Raw genomic sequence first — 19603 nt, forward strand, 5'->3', positions numbered from 1 at the left:
ATTACTTGTTCTTTTTTATAATGTCATCCAACACCGGCCCTCTCATAATTCAAACCACATGACGTTCACAATTCACAGCTTTTCTAAGCTTGATTGACAGGACGATCTCGGGCCAGTAGTATTTTTATATCGCCCGCTTTTGATGTGACCTAAAAATAGAGCGCTCCTGCTGACCTCAAGGCCTCATCACGAGTCCCCCCCCACCTCCCTAACAAGTTCTTGAGCTTAGTCCAGTTACCCTGGGTAAACAAGGTAACTTTGCTTTACTTCCCCACATCGCTGACCTCAAGGCCTCATAGGGTCTGAGCAGCTCACCACGAGTCCCCCCCCCACCTCCCCACATCACTTTTGACGTCACCTTGGACAAACGGCCACTTTATTTTTAGACAAAAATGCCCCAAAAATAATTGTACGGCTTTCTTTCATTGAGTTTGTGCAGTGTTATGTAAGGGGATTACTCTGTTGTTATCACCTATGTTCCTCAATACGGAGGGGGGGGGAGGGGGGGGGCATTATGGAAGGGACATGGTTTGGAAAAGGGAGGCTGGTGTATAGTTAAGGTAGTAGTACAAGGGTTCCAAAAATAGCCACGTCCCCGGGCCTAATTGTACATCCCTCACGCTCCCCTTTTTTCCCCTCCTCAACTGCATGCCAAGGTCTTTGACCCTATCATCCACCTCACTGGTTCCGGAAGAGTCTCTTTCCGCCCCCCGTGGCTACCAAAGCCCCGGCCAATGCGCCGAGCACAGCAGCACACCATCTCCACAACCCCGGACTAACTGCCAAGCGCCACAACCAGTTAGGGGTGATCCCAGCGGAGCGCGCCCAAGTGGCTGAAGCGGCCAGGTATGCTCTAATCAGCCCCAGCGTGGGCCCCGTGGCTCCCCTAACGAAGCTTAACCCCAGAGGAGGACAACTGGGGCCCCTTAGAGAGAGGGTCCCGGGCTCCCAGGAAACCCTGCGTGTCACAGCCAGTGTCGATTTTGACAGCAAAATTTGGATTCAGTTGTAGCAGTCGTCTTTTGAATAAAATTCCATTTAGTTTGTGTCATATTTTTGAGGGGCGCTATTCACAGCGTTGTGTGTTTGTGTGTATGAGCACGGAATATGATGTTATGTGAAAAACTTTCATTTTAGTCTAGCTTTAGTCAAAATTTTGAGTGGTCAAAATCTACTGTTGATTTTGTCAACAAAAGAAATCTTTTGGCGATTGGCCAATGGCTGTGTGACACGTTGTGAGCTTGTAGATCTGCTATTTTCAGAGCAACACCCGAGCGCAACCAAACATAGTTCTACTGTATATCTTCTCCACTAGAGCCTCCCTAACATTTAAGTCAAGTGACAAAATTGTCAATAAATTTAGTCTTAGTTTTAGTCTTCATAGCTCAGTTTGTCAGCGGAGAAAAAAAACCAAATCAACAAACATTTTTCATCATAGTTTTAGTCTAGGAAATTAACACTGCTCTGAACAAAGCTTAGCCTGAGGCCCAGGGCCCCTTAGAGAGGTCCAGGGCCCCCAGGAACCTGTGCATGTCACAGCAGTATATACAGCAGACAGAGCCACCGCCTCTCTCTATTTACATTCTCCCCACACACGCTAGCTTTCCCCGACACACACACACACACACACACACACACACACACACACACACACAAATGGAATGGTGTGTGTTTTTGTTATACGGTGCTGTAAATGTTTGCGAGTAACATATGTGTTTGTAAGTCTTGGAGCAGTTGTGTGTATGGCTGTCTGTGTGAGTTGCGTGTGAACGTTACGGGCAGTGTGGACTGTCCATGAGGAATGCATTCTGACTGTGTCCCCAGCATTCCTCCATGGTTAGACAGCTCCATGCCCATGAGGGGGCCACTAGGGCCTCTTGTCTCCTGCACACTAATGCATCACAGCCGTAACCAGATCCAGCACAACACACACGCAAGCATGGCACCGACGCATCAATACACATGTATCCATATACGCACGAAGAACGGGCAAGATTAAATTATGAAGCTCTATTCCAGTGATTCTCAACATTTATTTAATTAAAATGTTTTTAAAAGTTTAAAATAGTAAAAAAAAATAGCAAAGAAGTTTAGGGGTAAGGCACTGACGAAAATAAGACCCTCAGTTCTCCATTTTCGTCACCGCTAAACCCCTTATCCCTAAACTTCTTTGCCTTTTTTTTACTATTTTGAAAAACATTTTTGAATAGTTCAACTATAATCTACATTGACACGTTGTGAGCTTGTAGACTGGCCATTTTAACTATTAAAAAATGTTTAGCAAAATAGTAAAAAAAGGCAAAGACGTTTAGGGATAAGGGGTTTAGCGGTGACGAAAATGGAGCCCTCAGTCTCCTGAACACACCATTTAGTATTGGACCTATTTAGTCATCTGAAATTGTCTTATAGTCTAGTCTTAGTTGACTGAACTGAATATCAAAAACCTTAGTCTTTTAGTCTTAGTCAACAAAATTAACACTGGTGGCTAGCTTACTTAAACCGGCCCAGAAGAGGACACCTGTAGAGTTCCACTAGTCAAGTGCTTCGTCTCATTTCACATCCCCTCCTCTGTCACCCGTTAGCCAGGAATTCGAGAATGGAAACTGCTTGCAATCGCATCTTTCCAAACAGACTTTGTAAGACCATAAAGCTGTAGTCCACAGAACAATTTACAATTTACAATTTAGGCATTTAGCAGACGCTCTTAATCCAGAGCGATTTACAGTACATTAAGCAAGAACAAAAGCATGGGAATACATCACAAAAAAACATTTATCATGAAACATGCGTAAGCTAAGAAAGTAACTCATCCATCGCCACTAGGGGGCGCAAAAAAGTACCTGAGCGCCAGTTTCTATACATTTTTTTATTTTATTTTTAGCCCAATGTTATACACGTGTGAAAAAGACGTTAAAGACGTCGTTGGCGCTGTGGGAGTATCAAAAAAAGCAGTTAATTAAGTCCTTGGCAGACATTGAGGTAACAGTGGAATATCTATATTATGAGACTATACATATAAACTATATATATATACTACTATGTTATACATATGTACTATGGCGTGCTATGACTATATACAATGCAATTATAGTGCTATCTACATAACATGCTATAAGTCTGTATCAAATGCTATCTAAGTCTACAGAAATGCTATCTAAGGGGGTGGGGTAAGTGCTATGGGCCATGATGGAGTCTGAAAAGGTGGGTTTTCAGACTACGGCGTAAGATTGGGAGTGATGCTGCAGTTCTGACTGCAATGGGAAGTGCATTCCACAGTTTTGGAGCCAGAAGGGAGAAGAGTTTGGGACGTGTGGAGCGTTGTCCCGGCGTTTTTAGTGAGGGTACTTCCAGCTTCCCTGCGTTGGCTGATCTGAGTGCGCGGGAGGGTTTGTAGGGTTCAATCATACTTGCAAGATATGGGGGAGCCATACCGCAAGGGCCACCATGGTGCTGAATTTATTACAGTTTTAACAAACATGACGAATAAGATACAGTAAATGTTTTTATGCATGCATTGAATTGTAAAAGTGAAGGTTTTACGTGCCACCTAGGGCCTTTAAATTTGATGTGGTACATAAACTGCAGTTTTGGAGTATTATGACCAAAATGGTCCTGCCATCAGGAAAACAACTGTTCTGGGCGCGGACTATGATCACTTGTCACCGACAGAGCCCTTAAAGTTTGGGCTTGAGAAGAAAGGAACAGGGAGATGATCAAATATTGGAAAAGAGAAAGAGCTGTGTCATTTTCGACTGAAACAGAAAAAACGGTGGGGGAACGGTAAATGGGGAATTAGGGAGTGAAAGCTGACATAATCCTAATTTACCCTCACGAGGACACTAAAGAATGACGCAGACGACTCCACCCAAGAGCAACATCGCCCCGTCATCAACACTGGAACGGCTAAAGACTTGTGTTGATTTTATCACGTGCTGGTGAATGTTCTTGCTGTTCTACATTCTGTCCCTCGTTTTCCAGCAGCTGTGCAGTCAGTTCAAGAAGCCTGGGCAGGCCCGGGCGGCTGGCGTAGCTGCCATCTGGGCACCGTGGCTGGTAATCCAGTCTGGCAGTGTGCCATGGGTTCCAGTCCCGATCCCGACAGCCTTTTTGCGTGTCATCCCCCCATCTCTCTCCACAAAGTCACAAAATATACAAAAAATAAGCCTGGGCAGTACGGCTGGGCAATAGAGCGTCGCAGTCCCAAGCTATTAATGGGAGGGAGCCAGAGCTTGGCTTCACTATCTCACCCAGAAGGTTTACGAGACACCATGCAGAAACCCTCACAGACCTGGACTACGCTGATGACATCTGCCTGCTATCTGACAACGTAAGGCAGGCACAGGCTCTCCTGACCAGTGTGGAGTTGGAGTGCGCCAAAGTTGGCCTCAGTCTAAATGCAAAGAAGACTGAGGTCATAATATATAACATCCCCCAAGAGCATCTGCCCCTAACGACAATAGAGGGTACTGTTCTAAAGGAGGTCAGTGACTTCAAATACCTGGTCGACTCACAGAGAAGGACCTTAAAGTGACTTTAAATACCTGGGCGCATGGGTCGACTCACAGAGAAGGACCTTAAAGTGACTTTAAATACCTGGGCGCATGGGTCGACTCACAGAGAAGGACCTTAAAGTGACTTTAAATACCTGGGCGCATGGGTCGACTCACAGAGAAGGACCTTAAAGTGACTTTAAATACCTGGGCGCATGGGTCGACTCACAGAGAAGGACCTTAAAGTGACTTTAAATACCTGGGCGCATGGGTCGACTCCACAGAGAAGGACCTTAAAGTGACTTTAAATACCTGGGCGCATGGGTCGACTCACAGAGAAGGACCTTAGAGTGACTTTAAATACCTGGGCGCATGGGTCGACTCCACAGAGAAGGACCTTAAAGTGACTTTAAATACCTGGGCGCATGGGTCGACTCACAGAGAAGGACCTTAAAGTGACTTAAAAGACCTGGGCGCATGGGTCGACTCACAGAGAAGGACCTTAGAGTGACTTTAAATACCTGGGCGCATGGGTAGACTCCACAGAGAAGGACCTTAAAGTGACTTCAAAGACCTGGGCGCATGGGTCGACTCACAGAGAAGGACCTTAGAGTGACTTCAAAGACCTGGGCGCATGGGTCGACTCACAGAGAAGGACCTTAGAGTGACTTCAAAGACCTGGGCGCATGGGTCGACTCACAGAGAAGGACCTTAGAGTGACTTTAAATACCTGGGCGCATGGGTAGACTCCGCAGAGAAGGACCTTAGAGGCCCAGGCCGTAGCGTAACGGTCTGGGCACCGGACTGGTAATCCAGTCGCAGTGTGCCGCGGGTTCGACTCCCGGACCCGACACGGCCTTTACTGCATGTCATCCCCCATCTCTCTCCCGTTTCCTGTCAGCCTACTGTCTGTCCCTTCAAAAATCAATAAAAAGGCGTAAGCCGCAAAAAAAAAAAAAAAAAAAAGAAAAAAAAAAAAGAGAAGGACCTTAGAGTGACTTTAAATACCTGGGCGCATGGGTCGACTCCACAGAGAAGGACCTTAAAGTGAGGAAGGCACTTGCCTGGCGAGCTCTTAACGGTATGACCAGTGTGTGGAAATCCAACCTCCCCCGACACATCAAGATCAGTTTCTTCTCTGCTACCGTGGAGTCCGTCCTCCTCTACGGCTGTGAATGCTGGACACTTACACAAGCCCTACAGAAATCCCTGGACGGGTGCTACACCAGAATGTTACGTGTGGTACTTAACATCAACCAGGATGAGCACATCACCAACAAGCGTCTGTACGGGGCATTACCAAGTGTAACAGAGAAGATCGCAGTAAGGAGGATGAGACTAGCTGGCCACTGCCACAGACATCAAGAACTCCCGGCCAAAAAGCTTGTACTGTGGGAACCAACACACGGGCATCGATCGAGAGGACGTCCCACACCTACCTACGTGGACGTACTAAAGAAAGATACTGGTGCGGAAAAATGAACGGGGAATCATTTCCTGGGCCCTGGTAGGGAGGGCGGGACTGCGACGCTCTATTAACCCAAAACATATCCAAACCAGTATTTAAAACCAATACATGCACATGCTGCTACGTGGAGGAAAATGTACTCACTGGCACATTATTATATTTTTACATTATCAATAAAACCTTGTTTTGCCAATTATTTGGGGGCCCACTTGCAATATCCTCATGACCCACCAACAGGGTCCCGGCCCACAGGTTTGGAATCGCTAGTCATTAGGCCTTACCTGCTGGCATGTTGCGTTGCACCAGCTGCATCTCCTGTATGCAAGTATTGTGTCCGTAGGAGACAAGACGAGACGCGAGCCAGGGCTTGTGATTGATAGCTGGATTCTCCATGTAGACCAGTAGTCCTCAACCTGTGGACATGATTTTATTTTATTTTTATTGATTTTTTTGGGGATAGTAGATGACAGTTTAGGTTTTCATGATTCCGAACACATTCCAAGCATTAGTTTTGCACGAACAAAATACTCCTTTGGATAAATTTGGCCATAGCCACACAAATGTGATGACCTCATCACATTTGTGGAGTGTGTGGAGTGTTTTTCGTGCAAAACTAATGCTTGCACTTGATTCAGAATCATGAATAACCCCTTAAAGCATATTTCAATTTTTAATTGTTTTGCCTTATAGCCTATAGGTTTTTGATGGTAGGCCTACACAACACCAGGTACACACCACCACCACAACGTGAGGCGTTCACAACATCTATGGGACCCAGTCAAACGAAATGTACCGGTAATGCCTCAACTAATACATCACAAGTGCTTAATGTCAGGGTGGGGTGTCCCCAGTTCAAATATGATTATTTTGGAGGGTCACAGCCTGAAAAGGTTGAGAACCACTGATGTAGATTGTAGATTACAAATTACACAACTTCTTTTGCCATTGTAAAGAAAAGTCCTTGTGCACACCTACAGGGACAGGTACGTCAGGAGCCCAAATGCGAATCATGAGAAGACACACTGTCTTCACTTAGAGCAGCAGTTTATTCAGCTGAGTGACGTTTCGGTCTAAACGTCCTGCATCAGGTATCCCCAGAGATACCTCCATATATGGAGCTGGCCTGTTCTGGCCTCAACAACACTCCATATTGTTGCCTGACACATAACTCCATATATAAGAATAAAGGGACACAGAGAGACACATACAGAAATCTGACATCATTATAAAAGGCCTCTGCCCGGGCTCTGGACCGGGCCCCTGCCCAGCGTCCATATATGGAGCTGGCCTGTTCTGTCCTCAACAACACTCCATATTTGGGCATGGCTGACACAGAACTCCATATAGGAATAAAGGCACACATGCCGAAATCTGACATCATTCTGACGTCGGGCATAAAAGGGACACAGAAATAATACCTGGGTGGGACATGCATTTCCAACTTGCACCAAGTAGGCCAGTGACCAACAGGCCTCACGGGCACCTCTCTAGTATTTTCTAATGGGGGTCCGCGGGCTAATGAGTGTCGATTTAGGGGTCCTTGACATGACAAAGTTTAGAAACCACTGACTTAGTCTAGTCATTGGGGAGTTTCCGGAGGGTCCCCAGCAAAATGATTGATAGCTTAGCTAACTATTATTACATCAATAGCCATTTTATCTGTATACTGTACCTGGCTACAGTACATACAGTAAGTAGCCCACAGTAAATTAATTCTGAACCAATAATGACCAAATCAATAAACAATAAATGTGTTCTTAGATTGGGGCCCCTGGGATAATTTGTTTTTAAAGATATGATAAAGATAAATAAATGACATCAAGTAGGTGTAAAATGTGGGTGTCATTGAATTTTAAAGGGTTGAGAATGTTCTAGACTTTATTCCAATGTGCCCCAAACAATAAAATCGTTAGAATAGGCTACTTAACTTGTAGCATCGCAAAACATATCTGAATTATAGACATAAATTATAATTGAATGCATAGGACCACAATGGAAACAAGTCGCCAGGACTGTATGACTGTACATACTCTTACACTTTCCTAATAAAATATTCAATCAACCAAAAACATCCTCACCTGTAGGCCTGCTGCATCACCTGGCTCTGTCCTGGTACAGGTATTTGCAGTTCCCCTGATTAAACATGTGAGGTTTGTTTTATAGACAAAGAATTAGTAGCTTCTATCTTTTTTAAATGATTGATAAATCCTATCACTTGTGTTTAGTGCTTGTAAACGCTAGCCTACAATAAATACAAACTCTAAATCTCTGGTAAAGGTCTGCAGTCAGTCAGTCAGTCGTTATAAGCACCTACAGGCTACAGTAAAAGTAAATTATTATTGAATCTTGCAGCACTTGCCTTAACATGTAGTGTTGTTGTTAGTAGACCAACACAGAAGCACCCAAGAGGAAGTGGGGCCAAACTGAGTTCCTGTTTCTACACAAAACAGCAGGTGTTGCCCCTAGAGGCAAAAGAAAAAGCAGCAGGTCATTGATTGGCCGTTGGAGATGCTGAGATTCCACATTGGTTATTTTGTGCACACAGGAGGTTAGAAATTATTTAAGAAATGTAATGAAATTCCTTGATATTGCTAGGGAAATGTCCCTACCAACCGGGACATACTGTAGTGACTGAGAAAAGGTACTTCACATGAAACCTATTATTAGCATTCCTATTCTGGGGTGAACATATGACAAAAGATTTTAAAAAAAATAGCTGATCTACAAGCTCTCAAAAGCATGGCATAGATTTTAAGATGATTTGGTGTAGAGGGAAAAAGAACGGGATCAAGTATAGATCAGCTGGCTCTGGAGGACCCCATGGTCAACAAAAGTGTATAGGGTTGAAGTGGTTATGTTCTACTATTGCAGTCACAGGACCAAGGTGTCACATCACATCATGCATATCTGGGGTAGTGAGGCTAATTGCTGGGTGACAGGGAATTGGATGCTGACACTATAAAAACTAGTATAGATTATCTTCGAATCAATCATATCAATATATGCGGCAATGATCAGGGCCTTATCCCATGTGCAACATCATCCGAGAGCAGCCAGTGGGACGGAGACAAATCAGTATGTCTCCTGGGAAAAGCCTCTCTTGCTCCAGAGCTTCTCCAAAGCGTCTGGACTGGCTGTCGACACTCCCTGCCTTTAATGTATGATCAAGAAAAGCTTTAACTCATTACTCTCTTCGACGCCCCTCCCCATTCTTGTCCTAACTGCTTTCGTATGTTTAATAATACTGCCTTCAGATGTAATTTGTTCCACTAAGATGCATAAGGAGAAAAGTTGTAAAGTAGTGCACTACTTCTCTATTAAGAGACCTTCCTAGAGCACGTATTTTGGAAAAAGGAAAAAAATAAAAGGAAAAAGATAATCCAGAATGTATTTTTTATTACATGAAAAAGAGAATTGATGGGACAACTACAGGTAACAAAAAAGAAACATGCCGTGTGCATTAATTTAATGGCTGTAAGCAGACAGAGCTATTGATGTATTCCATGGTCTGTGGGAAAGTATTTGGTATGTGGGGGAAAAGAATAGCCTATAACAATATACAAACAAAACCACAATTTCAACAGATTGTACATCACATTCAAATGTTTAACTGTACTTAATAGTCTAGAGCAGTTATTCCCAAACTTTTACATTTCAAAGACCCCTCTTAACTCTGACAGTACACAAATGGAACCATTTGTATACTGTCAGAGTTATAGACTTGTAAGGGTTTATTTAGAACCCCCTCACCCCTCAAGGAACCCTGAGTCCCTGGACGCCACTTTTTAGACACCGACAAGAGTGGGTGTAAAACAAGGGAAAGGGACCTTGACAACACCGTCCAGTATCAATAGTCATGAATGATGAGGTCCATGGGCTCCCGCAATCTAGCAATAGTGGGCGTTAGATGTTGCATTTGTGGCTGTAAAAGATGTTATGTGCCGTAGGTTAGAGTCGTTTGTTTAACGGAACGCATCTGTGTCGCTTTAGCTTTGAACCACTTTGAACCATAATTTTATACTTCAGCTTTTGAAAAATAGCAGATCTCCAAGCATTTAGAGCAGCACTCTGTGCCATGCTATGAGCTTGGTTTTTTAAAATGGCTTGTTTTTAAAAAATTGCTTGTTTTTGAAAAATCTTGTTTTTGAAAAATCTTGTTTTTGAAAAATCATGAAAATGTGTGCAAATCGTTGAATATATATTCTTTCACAGCAAATGTATTAACTCAAATCTTTGCTTCTGGGGGGTCCCTGGAACAACACATTTTCAGATGGGGTCGGCTGACAATTACATATAATTTTTGGGCTCATTGACATGAAATAGTTTGAGAAATACTGATGAAACATAGATTATTCAGAAAACTGACAAGACTTGGAAGACATTTAAGCTGGTCTCAGGTCGTAATGGGTTAACAACTAATTTGTCTTTCTGCTGTAAGGCAAATGCACAGACTCCTACTAAGAAAAAGAAGAAAAAAAAAGGTGCCAGGTCAAATTCCAGGTAGCGTGTCCTTTGAGCACACATAGCCGGAGCCTGGACTTCTACCTCGCCCAAAGTTGCTTCCAGCTGTACGTACGTGAGCAGTGACAGTTGTAAGCACAGTGACTCACCCCCGTCGGCAACACAAACAAATAAGTGTGAGGTGTTGTACAGCTATGCTGACTCAGACTGAAGACACGCTGCCTTCTCCCAGCACACCGCTGGTGGAAAACCATCCAGGAGGCTGCCAGGGCAAGAAAGCCCCACATTATAAGCCACCCTCCCCCCCCCCCCCCCCCACCCCACCCCCTCCGCATCACCAACTTCCCCTTCTGCTGTGATGAAAGGGAGAGAAAGCACCTCCGTACTAGTCGCCTCGCTGTTTATTTACCTTCAGAATTACACCCTACTCTTCTTGGGCCATGTTCCAATATGTTTTGTTATCCTTCCTTTCAAACAGAATGTCTACGCGTGTGGTCTCCCTCTCCGCGGCCATGTTTGGCTAAACACACGCGTGCACGCACGCACGCACGCTCCATTCAACTTCCCCCCCACCACTGTACCAGAGGTCCTCACTGCACCCCACCTCCCTCATCCCCACCTCCCCCACCTCTAACTAAACATCGCAGGACAGCAAAAGGGAACTTCAAAGTGGCCGGAGGGGGTACTCCTTCTTTTCCTGGCACTTGTCATCATCTAAGGGACTGGCTGCTCCCCTTATTACTCTAATTGCTTCCAACTGCTCCAGGAGGCTTTGATGAGGGGCGCCGGAGAGCATGCTGGAAGCACCTGTTGTTGCAGAGAGGAGCACAGGTGGGCCTTATTGCTGGTAAGGAGACATGGAAGTGTTGAGGACAACACTGTTGCTTTTTTTGCTTTAAAACCAAACATCAGAAATAAATCAAATGACACAGAGATGTTATGTCATAGTCTTTGTATACACAGTGAACTAAATGCACAAAAGTAAGTACAGACAACAGGAAACCTCAATGAGGTCCTACTGCACGCAGCACTCTGGCTCCATCTTGTGGGAAGTTGTTCTAGAAATCCAGCAACTAGGAGGGGAAAAGAACAAAAAATAAAATATATATATATAAATTAAATCAAAAAGCTGGGAAATGGTGTATGTGTGTAGGCAATACATGTCATTCTAAGTTTTAGGATTTATTTTTATTCAAAATGTATTTAGAGAAGGAACCACCGCTCATCTGCTGAAAAAAACTTTAGGGAGGTGCTGGAGCCACAAAAGGAGTATTCATGCCTGAAGAAGGTCAGTAGACCGAAAGCTTGCCAAAAATAAACTGATTGTGCGCAGATCTGAGTGTGCGGAGGTTCCCTTTATTTTTTCCTTATTCAAAATGTATTTCAAATGATGTGTGGGCCACAGACATTGTCAAGTAGACCCTTGCCTGGCCCAGCCAGCATGATTTCTGGTGTAGAGCAGGGGTTCTCAACAGGGTTTTTTGTCTGGGGACCCCGGAAATGCTTTGGCCATGTCTTGTTGTTTCTTTTTCTTGTGAAAACGAAACGCCTGCGTTCTCCGAGGCTTATAGTGGACCCTGATCCAGAAAAAAGTTGGGAACCACTGCACTATACACACCAGCTGGGGTAGGATCTTCTCAAAGTGCTCCATGTCCACTACGTCACAATCCTGCTCCTCGGCTTGTTTCAGTGATCTCTCGGCAAGCTCTGAAAATTAACAGCAGACGAGTAAGGGTTTAAATCAAATTATCTATCGTAGATAGATAGTGGATTAAATCTCAGATCAAATATCACTATTCTTTTATCAATGGGGATGAGTATAGATGCTTTCACAAAAAGAATTGTGTTAATAATCATAACAAATAGCCTATAATAACCAAGTTGGTCAAAGCAAATAACCGATCGGCTAGAACAGCCAAATAATCTCCAAAAATTACATAACTTACTGTCATGCAGCCGTTAAAATCAGGAAAAGAGAACACTTATGCTCGCAATATTACAATATTCAAAATGACAGACGATATCACAATATCAATATTACCCAGTCCTAAAATAGATAGTGGTTCTCAAACTTTTTCAGGTGAAGGACCGCCAAATTGATATATTTGGCCATAACGGACCCATCTGAGCTCATTCAATGCATTTAGACCAAGTCAAGTATCTTGCATGAAATCCCATAAAACTCTCAGCACCTAAATAAAAGGCTCTAAATGTCCGTGCTGCTCCAGCCTCTTCTCCTTATGCAACTCATGATGTCCTGCACCTGTGAAGCACCGGATCAGCCCTTTCAGGCTTGGTAGACTCCCTTTGCAACCCATAAAACTCTATTTTGGGTGGAATTTGTGTGTTTTGGGCATTAATGGGTTAATAACTAAAATTTATTTTATCAATGGGGATTTGAAATCATTCAAAATGTTTTTTACAAAAAAACGTTTACAAAAAATAGCAGATGTTCATGCTCGCTGTGAGCCTTCAATCTGTGTTTTGATGATTGTGGTGCTGTTAACTACTTTTGCTGGGGACCACATGGAAGTCCCCCCCCCCCCCCCAATGACCCCTGGGGGTAGACTATATGATAGACTAACTAATAATAATATTATATTATATGAAGTTGTAGGAAATGAGGATCATTACCTTCAACAAAAACCTTCAGCATCGCTGCCATGAGTTTCGTAGCATCGCTACTGACTGTAAAAGAGTGATTTGTGAAGACATTAGAATCAAAGATAGCTCTGCAACACCGTCAACACTACAAGCTCACGTGTCGCATCGCTACGCGCTGTGAGCTTGTGGATCTGCTATGTTGACAGGTAACACCAGCGCACGCACAGCAATGTATAAATGAGGCTTAAGTCATCCGCATTTTTTCAGGTTTTTCATCAATACCCAACTCACGTTTAGTTTTATCTTCATTGAAGAAAGTCGTCAGGAGTTTATTCACCGTTTCCTAAAAGTGTGCAGAATAAATATCAGAACAGGCTGCACAATGCAAATAAAATACACTACATTTCAGTCAATAACTATTTAACTACTTAAAGAAATGTATACGGCACTGAAGACTGTTTTATCATATACTTCCACTACACTGTTAAATGCCTAAATTGTAGTTAGTTACTGTACATCTCAGAGGCAATTGTTGTACTGGCCTCTGTAAAATCTGAATCCCCCCCCCCCCCACCCCATTTCCCCTCACTGTATATGTATCTTTTCCCTTTTTGCTTCCTATATGATGAATTCCTGTTCTGTTCTTTAGCTACATAGAAGTGTCTATTTGTATGTCTCTAAATGTTTTGATGAATTGAACAATGTGGACCCTGTTGTAAACAAGTGTAATGCTTAATTGGGTCGTCCACTCACAGTTAACAGTCTTTGTATTGAGTTTGTGCTTAAAATGTACTGTAAATTCTACAAACTGTTAATAAATATTTCAATCAATCAATCAATACTGTTTATTTGGACAGCTTTAAGTTGCTTTGCAGACTAACACAAGGCAGCATTACAATCCAATTATTGTGAAATGGGCCATTCTGTATAATGATTACATTTATGTTTGGTGGTATGGTTTGATGCCAATACTTTTGTAGGCTACAATAACTAAAGTACATATTTTAATTGTGTACATTTACATGTAACATTACTACATTGTGGTATGAATATCACTTTACTTCTCCATGGTATCAGACTATCAGTTAGCTCAGGTCCATAGCCCTAATTAGGTATCGGTAAGAGTGGGCAATAACTGCCACCAAGGAAGACAACTGCCTAATGTACAATTATGTACAATTGTCCAATGGTTACAAACACAAATTGCTACAAAACCTTTATATCCAGTCATTTTGGGGCATATACTTTTACATTTTGGACATACAGCATATTTTACATTGTGGCGCTCACTCTTTACTAATTACTGCTGCTGTCCCCCCCCCCCAACTGGTAAAAACAGCATCTCTAGTATTGATTGAAATTTGTAGTCGCAGAATGGAATGGGTACATTTCAAACGAAAGCACAACTGCTACGAGGATAAAACCAGAAAAAGCACTAAGACTTGTTTACATCAGGGTCCTCCATTTTCAATTCCTCAGAGCGTACACCCTCTGAGGATTTTGCATAATACGAAAGTAAAAGTCAGACTCGATTCATTCATATATGATAGTCTTGATCTAGCCCTGCTGCCCCGGTCGGGCAATGTTCTGTTGCGCATTTACAATGGAGGATTCCGAAACAGAGTGGATTAAAATACCTTTTCTATTGAAAAATAAGCATGTGCGGTGTTTAATATGGGTGCGCACAGATCACAAACAAGTGGGGCAACATTTAAAGCAGCTTAGATTTTGCATTTGTACAAGGTAAGAGTGATTTTGAAGCACAAACGTTCCTTTTCGACGTTAGGGGCGGGGTTAACTTTTAGACTCTAGTAGAGAGATTCGTCAGAATCGAAAAAAAAGCCTCTACGAGAATCTAAATGTTTGGGCTAGTCTTGATCTAGCCCTGCTGCCCTGGTGCCTGGTCCAGTGCGCCAGTAGCCTGGATCCAGCCCATAGACAGTCTGATAATCAGGCTAGCCCCATATGTGCCCTCTCCCTACGTTCATTCTGTAGCTCGGAGCTACAGAATGAGCGTAGGGAGAGGGAACATATGGGGCTAATAATCAGGCTAGTGCGTCAGCGTGACAGCGAGTATCTCCCGCTGACGCACTGGACCAGGACCAAAGCTTGTGTCACGTTTTCGCATGAAATCATATCGATTCGAAATTTCGAATCATATATTTTCTGGCAAGTGAATGATAAACTGCAAAGAGGCTGTACCGCCAATAACCCAGGTCCCAGAGACGCGTGTCAAATTGTGAATGTCCTCACTCTGACACTCACACGGCTTAATTGTTTATTTTCCATAGCTCAAGGAAACTGCATGGTCTACATACAAGCTAAGTAACAAGGATAAATCTACAGACAGTCCAGAGGTTTCCACACTAGGGGGTCCTCTCCTCATTAAATAACGCTCTGGTCATATATATACTAACGTATGTTTTGTTGTCTATCCTCATACCTTCTTGAACTCAACAGTGTCCTCTTTCTCCGCCATGATGTTTCACACTACCGGGAAACACGCGCTCTGCGTTATGATTGGTCCCGACAGGCTCGACGTCCTGACGTCGTACGCCAGGACGCGCGCGATATTCACTCACGCGCTTTTACCCACCCAGACAAAATAATGTACACTATTTTGGGTGGTTTTATTTTATCTGCTGGGAAGAAATAGTATTAGTCATCTGTTCATAAAACAAAAATATTTAGGTGTGTAGCCATATGCATATTTAATGGTATCACGTGTGAAGCCCATTAAGTTGCCCGTGGCTTGTATGAAATGTACTCCTGAATCCTAATTCAATACCTGTATCTGAAATAGAAAATTGTCTGGAAGAACATTTAACAAATGTAATTGTGTCACCACCAAGTCACAAGGAATAACACTGAATTTGATCAGTTTGGAGTGGACTATCATTTAATGCTGACCCCTAATCAGTGATTTAATTTAACAAGAGCTTCTCATAGGTTGAATTACACTGAAAGAAAAACAGTTAATAAGTTTAATGGCCTCATGTTTTGATGATGCAAAGTAGTTTACTGAATTATTGCAGACGCAGACAGCAGTATAGACAGCCTCAATCGTTTCACAATTCATCCAGATAAGCAATGCATTAACCCATGACGTTTTTTTGTTTTACCAGACCATTATACAACTGCAAATACACATTTCTCTGCTTATTTCTTGTTGAATCTTCAAACCAATCACTTGCATAGCAAATAACAAATTCACTTCTCTCAATATTATACATTGTATTTTCAAACATCTCAATTAAAACCTACATGATTCTGTTGGTTTTAATAGACAAATCACAATTCACAACTGTATTTTGCATTATAGTGCAAGACAAGACTAATGGTATTAAGACAAATTATTAATAAGATAACAAAGGTCTACCAACGCGCCTCAAGCCTGGAACGGCAGGTCCGGTGCTTACAGTACACGGACAAGGACATAAGTTGCAGAAGGAGGAGAGGACACTGGAGCAGCACAGACATTTAAAGGACAACTTTAGTTTTTTTCAACCAAGGTTCATGTTTTAGGTTGTTATTAGAGAAACTAAAAGGTGAGTGTTAATTTTCTTTCATTTGCTGCATTCTTTTGTTTTGGGGATTTTTGCAGTTTTTGACAGGGGGGCGGGGGCTAAATATGTATTTTTTTACAAAATATTATGGCGATTTATTATTTACTATAGTCCTACTAAACCCCAAGAAATTACATCAGACCACAAAAGATCACAGGATCTATTGAAACTGACATATTGAGCCTATACACACAGTATAAGCCTTCCCCCAGTAGGCTACCTTCACATTCAGTAGATCCTGTGATCTGCTGTTGCCAGATGTAATTTCCTGGCGTTTATTAGGACTATAGTAAACCATGAAAAAAGAAATCACTGTAAAATTATGTAAAAAAGTACATATTTAGCCCCATGCTCGAATGCCCCCGCCCCCCTGTCAAAAAGAGCTAAAATCCCTAAAACAAAAGAAAGCAGCAAATGAAAAAAAAATTAAGACTAATCTTTTACTTTCTCTAATAACCACCTAAAACATGAACCATGGTTGAAAAAAACTAAAGTTGTCCTTTAAAGCCTTTTATTAGGTGCTAGTATACAGAACGACTAACGAAGACTGCATAGGTCGAAACGTTAGTCGTTCTGTATACTAGCACCTAAAAAAAGGCTCTAAATGTCCGTGCTGCTCCTCCTTCTATTAATAAAGGTACTTGCTAATATTAGACTTTCCCATGATTCCCCATTTCCAAAATGTTGCTTCATTCTTCTAACTCATCATCATCTAACCACTGAGCATCTTCCAGAATATACCCAAGACCCATGGAGCGTCTGGGCCGGGCAACAGCAACCACTGTAGCCGTGTCCTCATCTGAACTGTCCTCCGTCTGAAATAAGGTGGAGTGGTGGAACAATTCAAATAAATCATTGTTTCAACCCTAATATAAAATATAAAAGCATCGTGATTTAGGACTCACCTTTGGACTAACAACTCTCTTGACGTCTACTTCTGTGCCTCCAATATAGTGAGGACCTGCCCAGTCTGCTTTATCTGCTTCTTCTGCAGAAGAAAACCTCACGTATGCCATGCCCTTTTTATCCTCCGGGGAGATGTTTTTTTTAATCTAAATGAAGGGATGAATGGTACATTTATATATAGTTTTACATAGATTGTGCATTACATTCACACACACATTCATACACCGATGGCGGCAGAAACCATGCAAGCACATCAGGAGCAATTAGGGGTTCAGTGTCTTGCTCGACACTTCGACACTAACTCTGGGGGGAGCCCGGGTTTGAACTGACAACCTTGTGGTTCCTATCCAGCCACTCTACCCCTGAGCCACCGCAATTCAAGCAATCCAATTATACAAACAAAACCCAAATCCCCCAAAGTTATGGGCCATTTACTTTAGCCATTGTCAAAGTCCTATGATAAATCTAATAAAACGATGAAAAGTGCTAAACAGTCCAACACAAAACACTATACTACAATCAGCGGTAAACTGGTCATTTCCATCTTTACCTTGCATGCTGTGATGGTGCCCCAGTCTCTGAAGTAAGCTTGCAGGTATCCTTCATTTATATAAGGGTTCAACTTCTTCACAACCAGCCCATGGTCCTTTTAAAGTTTGGAAAAATATTGATCAGCTTTAGGACGCATCTTCTTAAAAAATAAGACATATCTTGATACCTTTCTTCATCTTATTCCACAAATGAAGAAACGAAAGAAGGAGTAAGAGGGATTGTTTGCTTACCAGGTCATAATGTTTTGACAAACCGACCATGTGTTTCTTGGGAAGACAAATGTACACTCTCGAGGATGGTTTTATTTTATCTGCTGGGAAGAAATGGTATCAAGAGTCGTCTGTTAATAAAACTCAAATATTTAGGTGTGTGGCCCTAGACATATTTAATGGAATCACATGTAATGTGTTATTAAACAAAAAAGACCATTGGATCATTTCAATAGTTTAACCCCTCCCCCAACACATGATTTAAAGTTTATAATTAGTTATATTACTTTTAATGTTAGTATAAAATACTATAGCATACAGTCACATTAAATATATTTTTGTTAAATTTGTCACTGAAGGACATACACTCAACAAAAGGCAATTAGGAAACTATTTGCTGGGGTACTTACTGGCGTCCATTACGGAGATGTTCATGAACTAAGTTTAGTCTGTTCAATAACAGAGTAAAGACTGTGACCATCATATACGCTTTCAAACTGTGGGATGGCTCTCCCATGGCATGTTCTGCGTCATAAGAACTCTGTCAACTTGAGAAGCTAATTACCTTCATTGGAAAACCATAATGATAGTCTTATGTTGACAAGTTATGTTGTTTTGCAGCATGGTTTACTGGCTTACCTGAGGAACTTGTTCCAAGGGCCTGGGGGACAGTTTCCTTTTAAAAAAACAGGCCTAAAGTCCTTCCTATTTCTAAAGGCCTGTGGTTAGTGTTTTTGGGATGCATGTGGGTGGGTGTGAAAGCTTGCATGCGTTTGTATTAAAACGTGATGAACCCCTAATCAGTGATTTAATAACAGCTTCTTAGTACAGAGGTTGAATTACAATGGATGAAAAAAAAACAGTTACTGTGATAGCATTAGGTACTGCTATACTATACTATTAGGTATTGCTTCCTACATTAAAGAACACTATACTGTCATTATGACAGTCCATGACATAATAGTACTTAGCGATGTAACTCAATAGTCGACTTACACTGAACTCTGTTCAAAACAATCATTTAATGATTTGATTTTGACCATTTTCACAAGAATGTCACAATTTCTCCAGCTTTAATGGTTTAGCTTTAGAAGATATGGTGATGAATGTCTACAACAGCATTTTGTAAAGCTAAAAAGTAAAAAATATTAAGGCAAACCACTTGTATAGGGTGACTTATGTATAAATAGTTGCATATGGACCCATTACAACAACATTTATTAAACTGAAAACCAGCAGATTAACGAAACACACCCAGTAGATGAATAGCTGTATTTATAATATGTAATATGCTTTTGTATACACTCTTTGATGCTCACATTCTTTATGGCTTGTGGAAGAGACATT

General features: G+C 42.1%; 2 protein-coding genes across 2 annotated transcripts in view; both read right to left on the bottom strand.

Annotated features, from left to right (window-relative positions):
• Positions 1–11071: 11071 nt before the first annotated feature.
• cenpx (centromere protein X) overlaps positions 11072–19603 on the bottom strand; it is a 141454-nt gene continuing 132922 nt past the window's right edge. Inside the window, exons 2-6 of the mRNA XM_083780619.1 lie at positions 15467–15496; positions 13315–13366; positions 13054–13107; positions 12038–12126; positions 11072–11226 (exon numbers count right to left, since the gene is read on the bottom strand). Of these exons, the coding sequence (XP_083636745.1) occupies positions 11158–11226; positions 12038–12126; positions 13054–13084 (189 nt within the window). The 5' untranslated portion in view covers positions 13085–13107; positions 13315–13366; positions 15467–15496 and the 3' untranslated portion in view covers positions 11072–11157. The remainder of the gene's footprint in view (positions 11227–12037; positions 12127–13053; positions 13108–13314; positions 13367–15466; positions 15497–19603) is intronic.
• On the bottom strand, positions 17279–18827 carry LOC310869545 (heterogeneous nuclear ribonucleoprotein A1-like 3; the record flags this gene model as incomplete). Its single annotated transcript, XM_083780359.1, has 4 exons — positions 17279–17404; positions 17495–17641; positions 18046–18141; positions 18822–18827. 4 exons carry the CDS (start codon positions 18825–18827, stop codon positions 17279–17281), a joined length of 375 nt encoding a protein of 124 aa, XP_083636485.1.

This window comes from Protomyctophum parallelum (genome assembly GCF_964188405.1).
Source record: "Protomyctophum parallelum genome assembly, chromosome: 13".
NCBI lineage: Eukaryota > Metazoa > Chordata > Actinopteri > Myctophiformes > Myctophidae > Protomyctophum > Protomyctophum parallelum.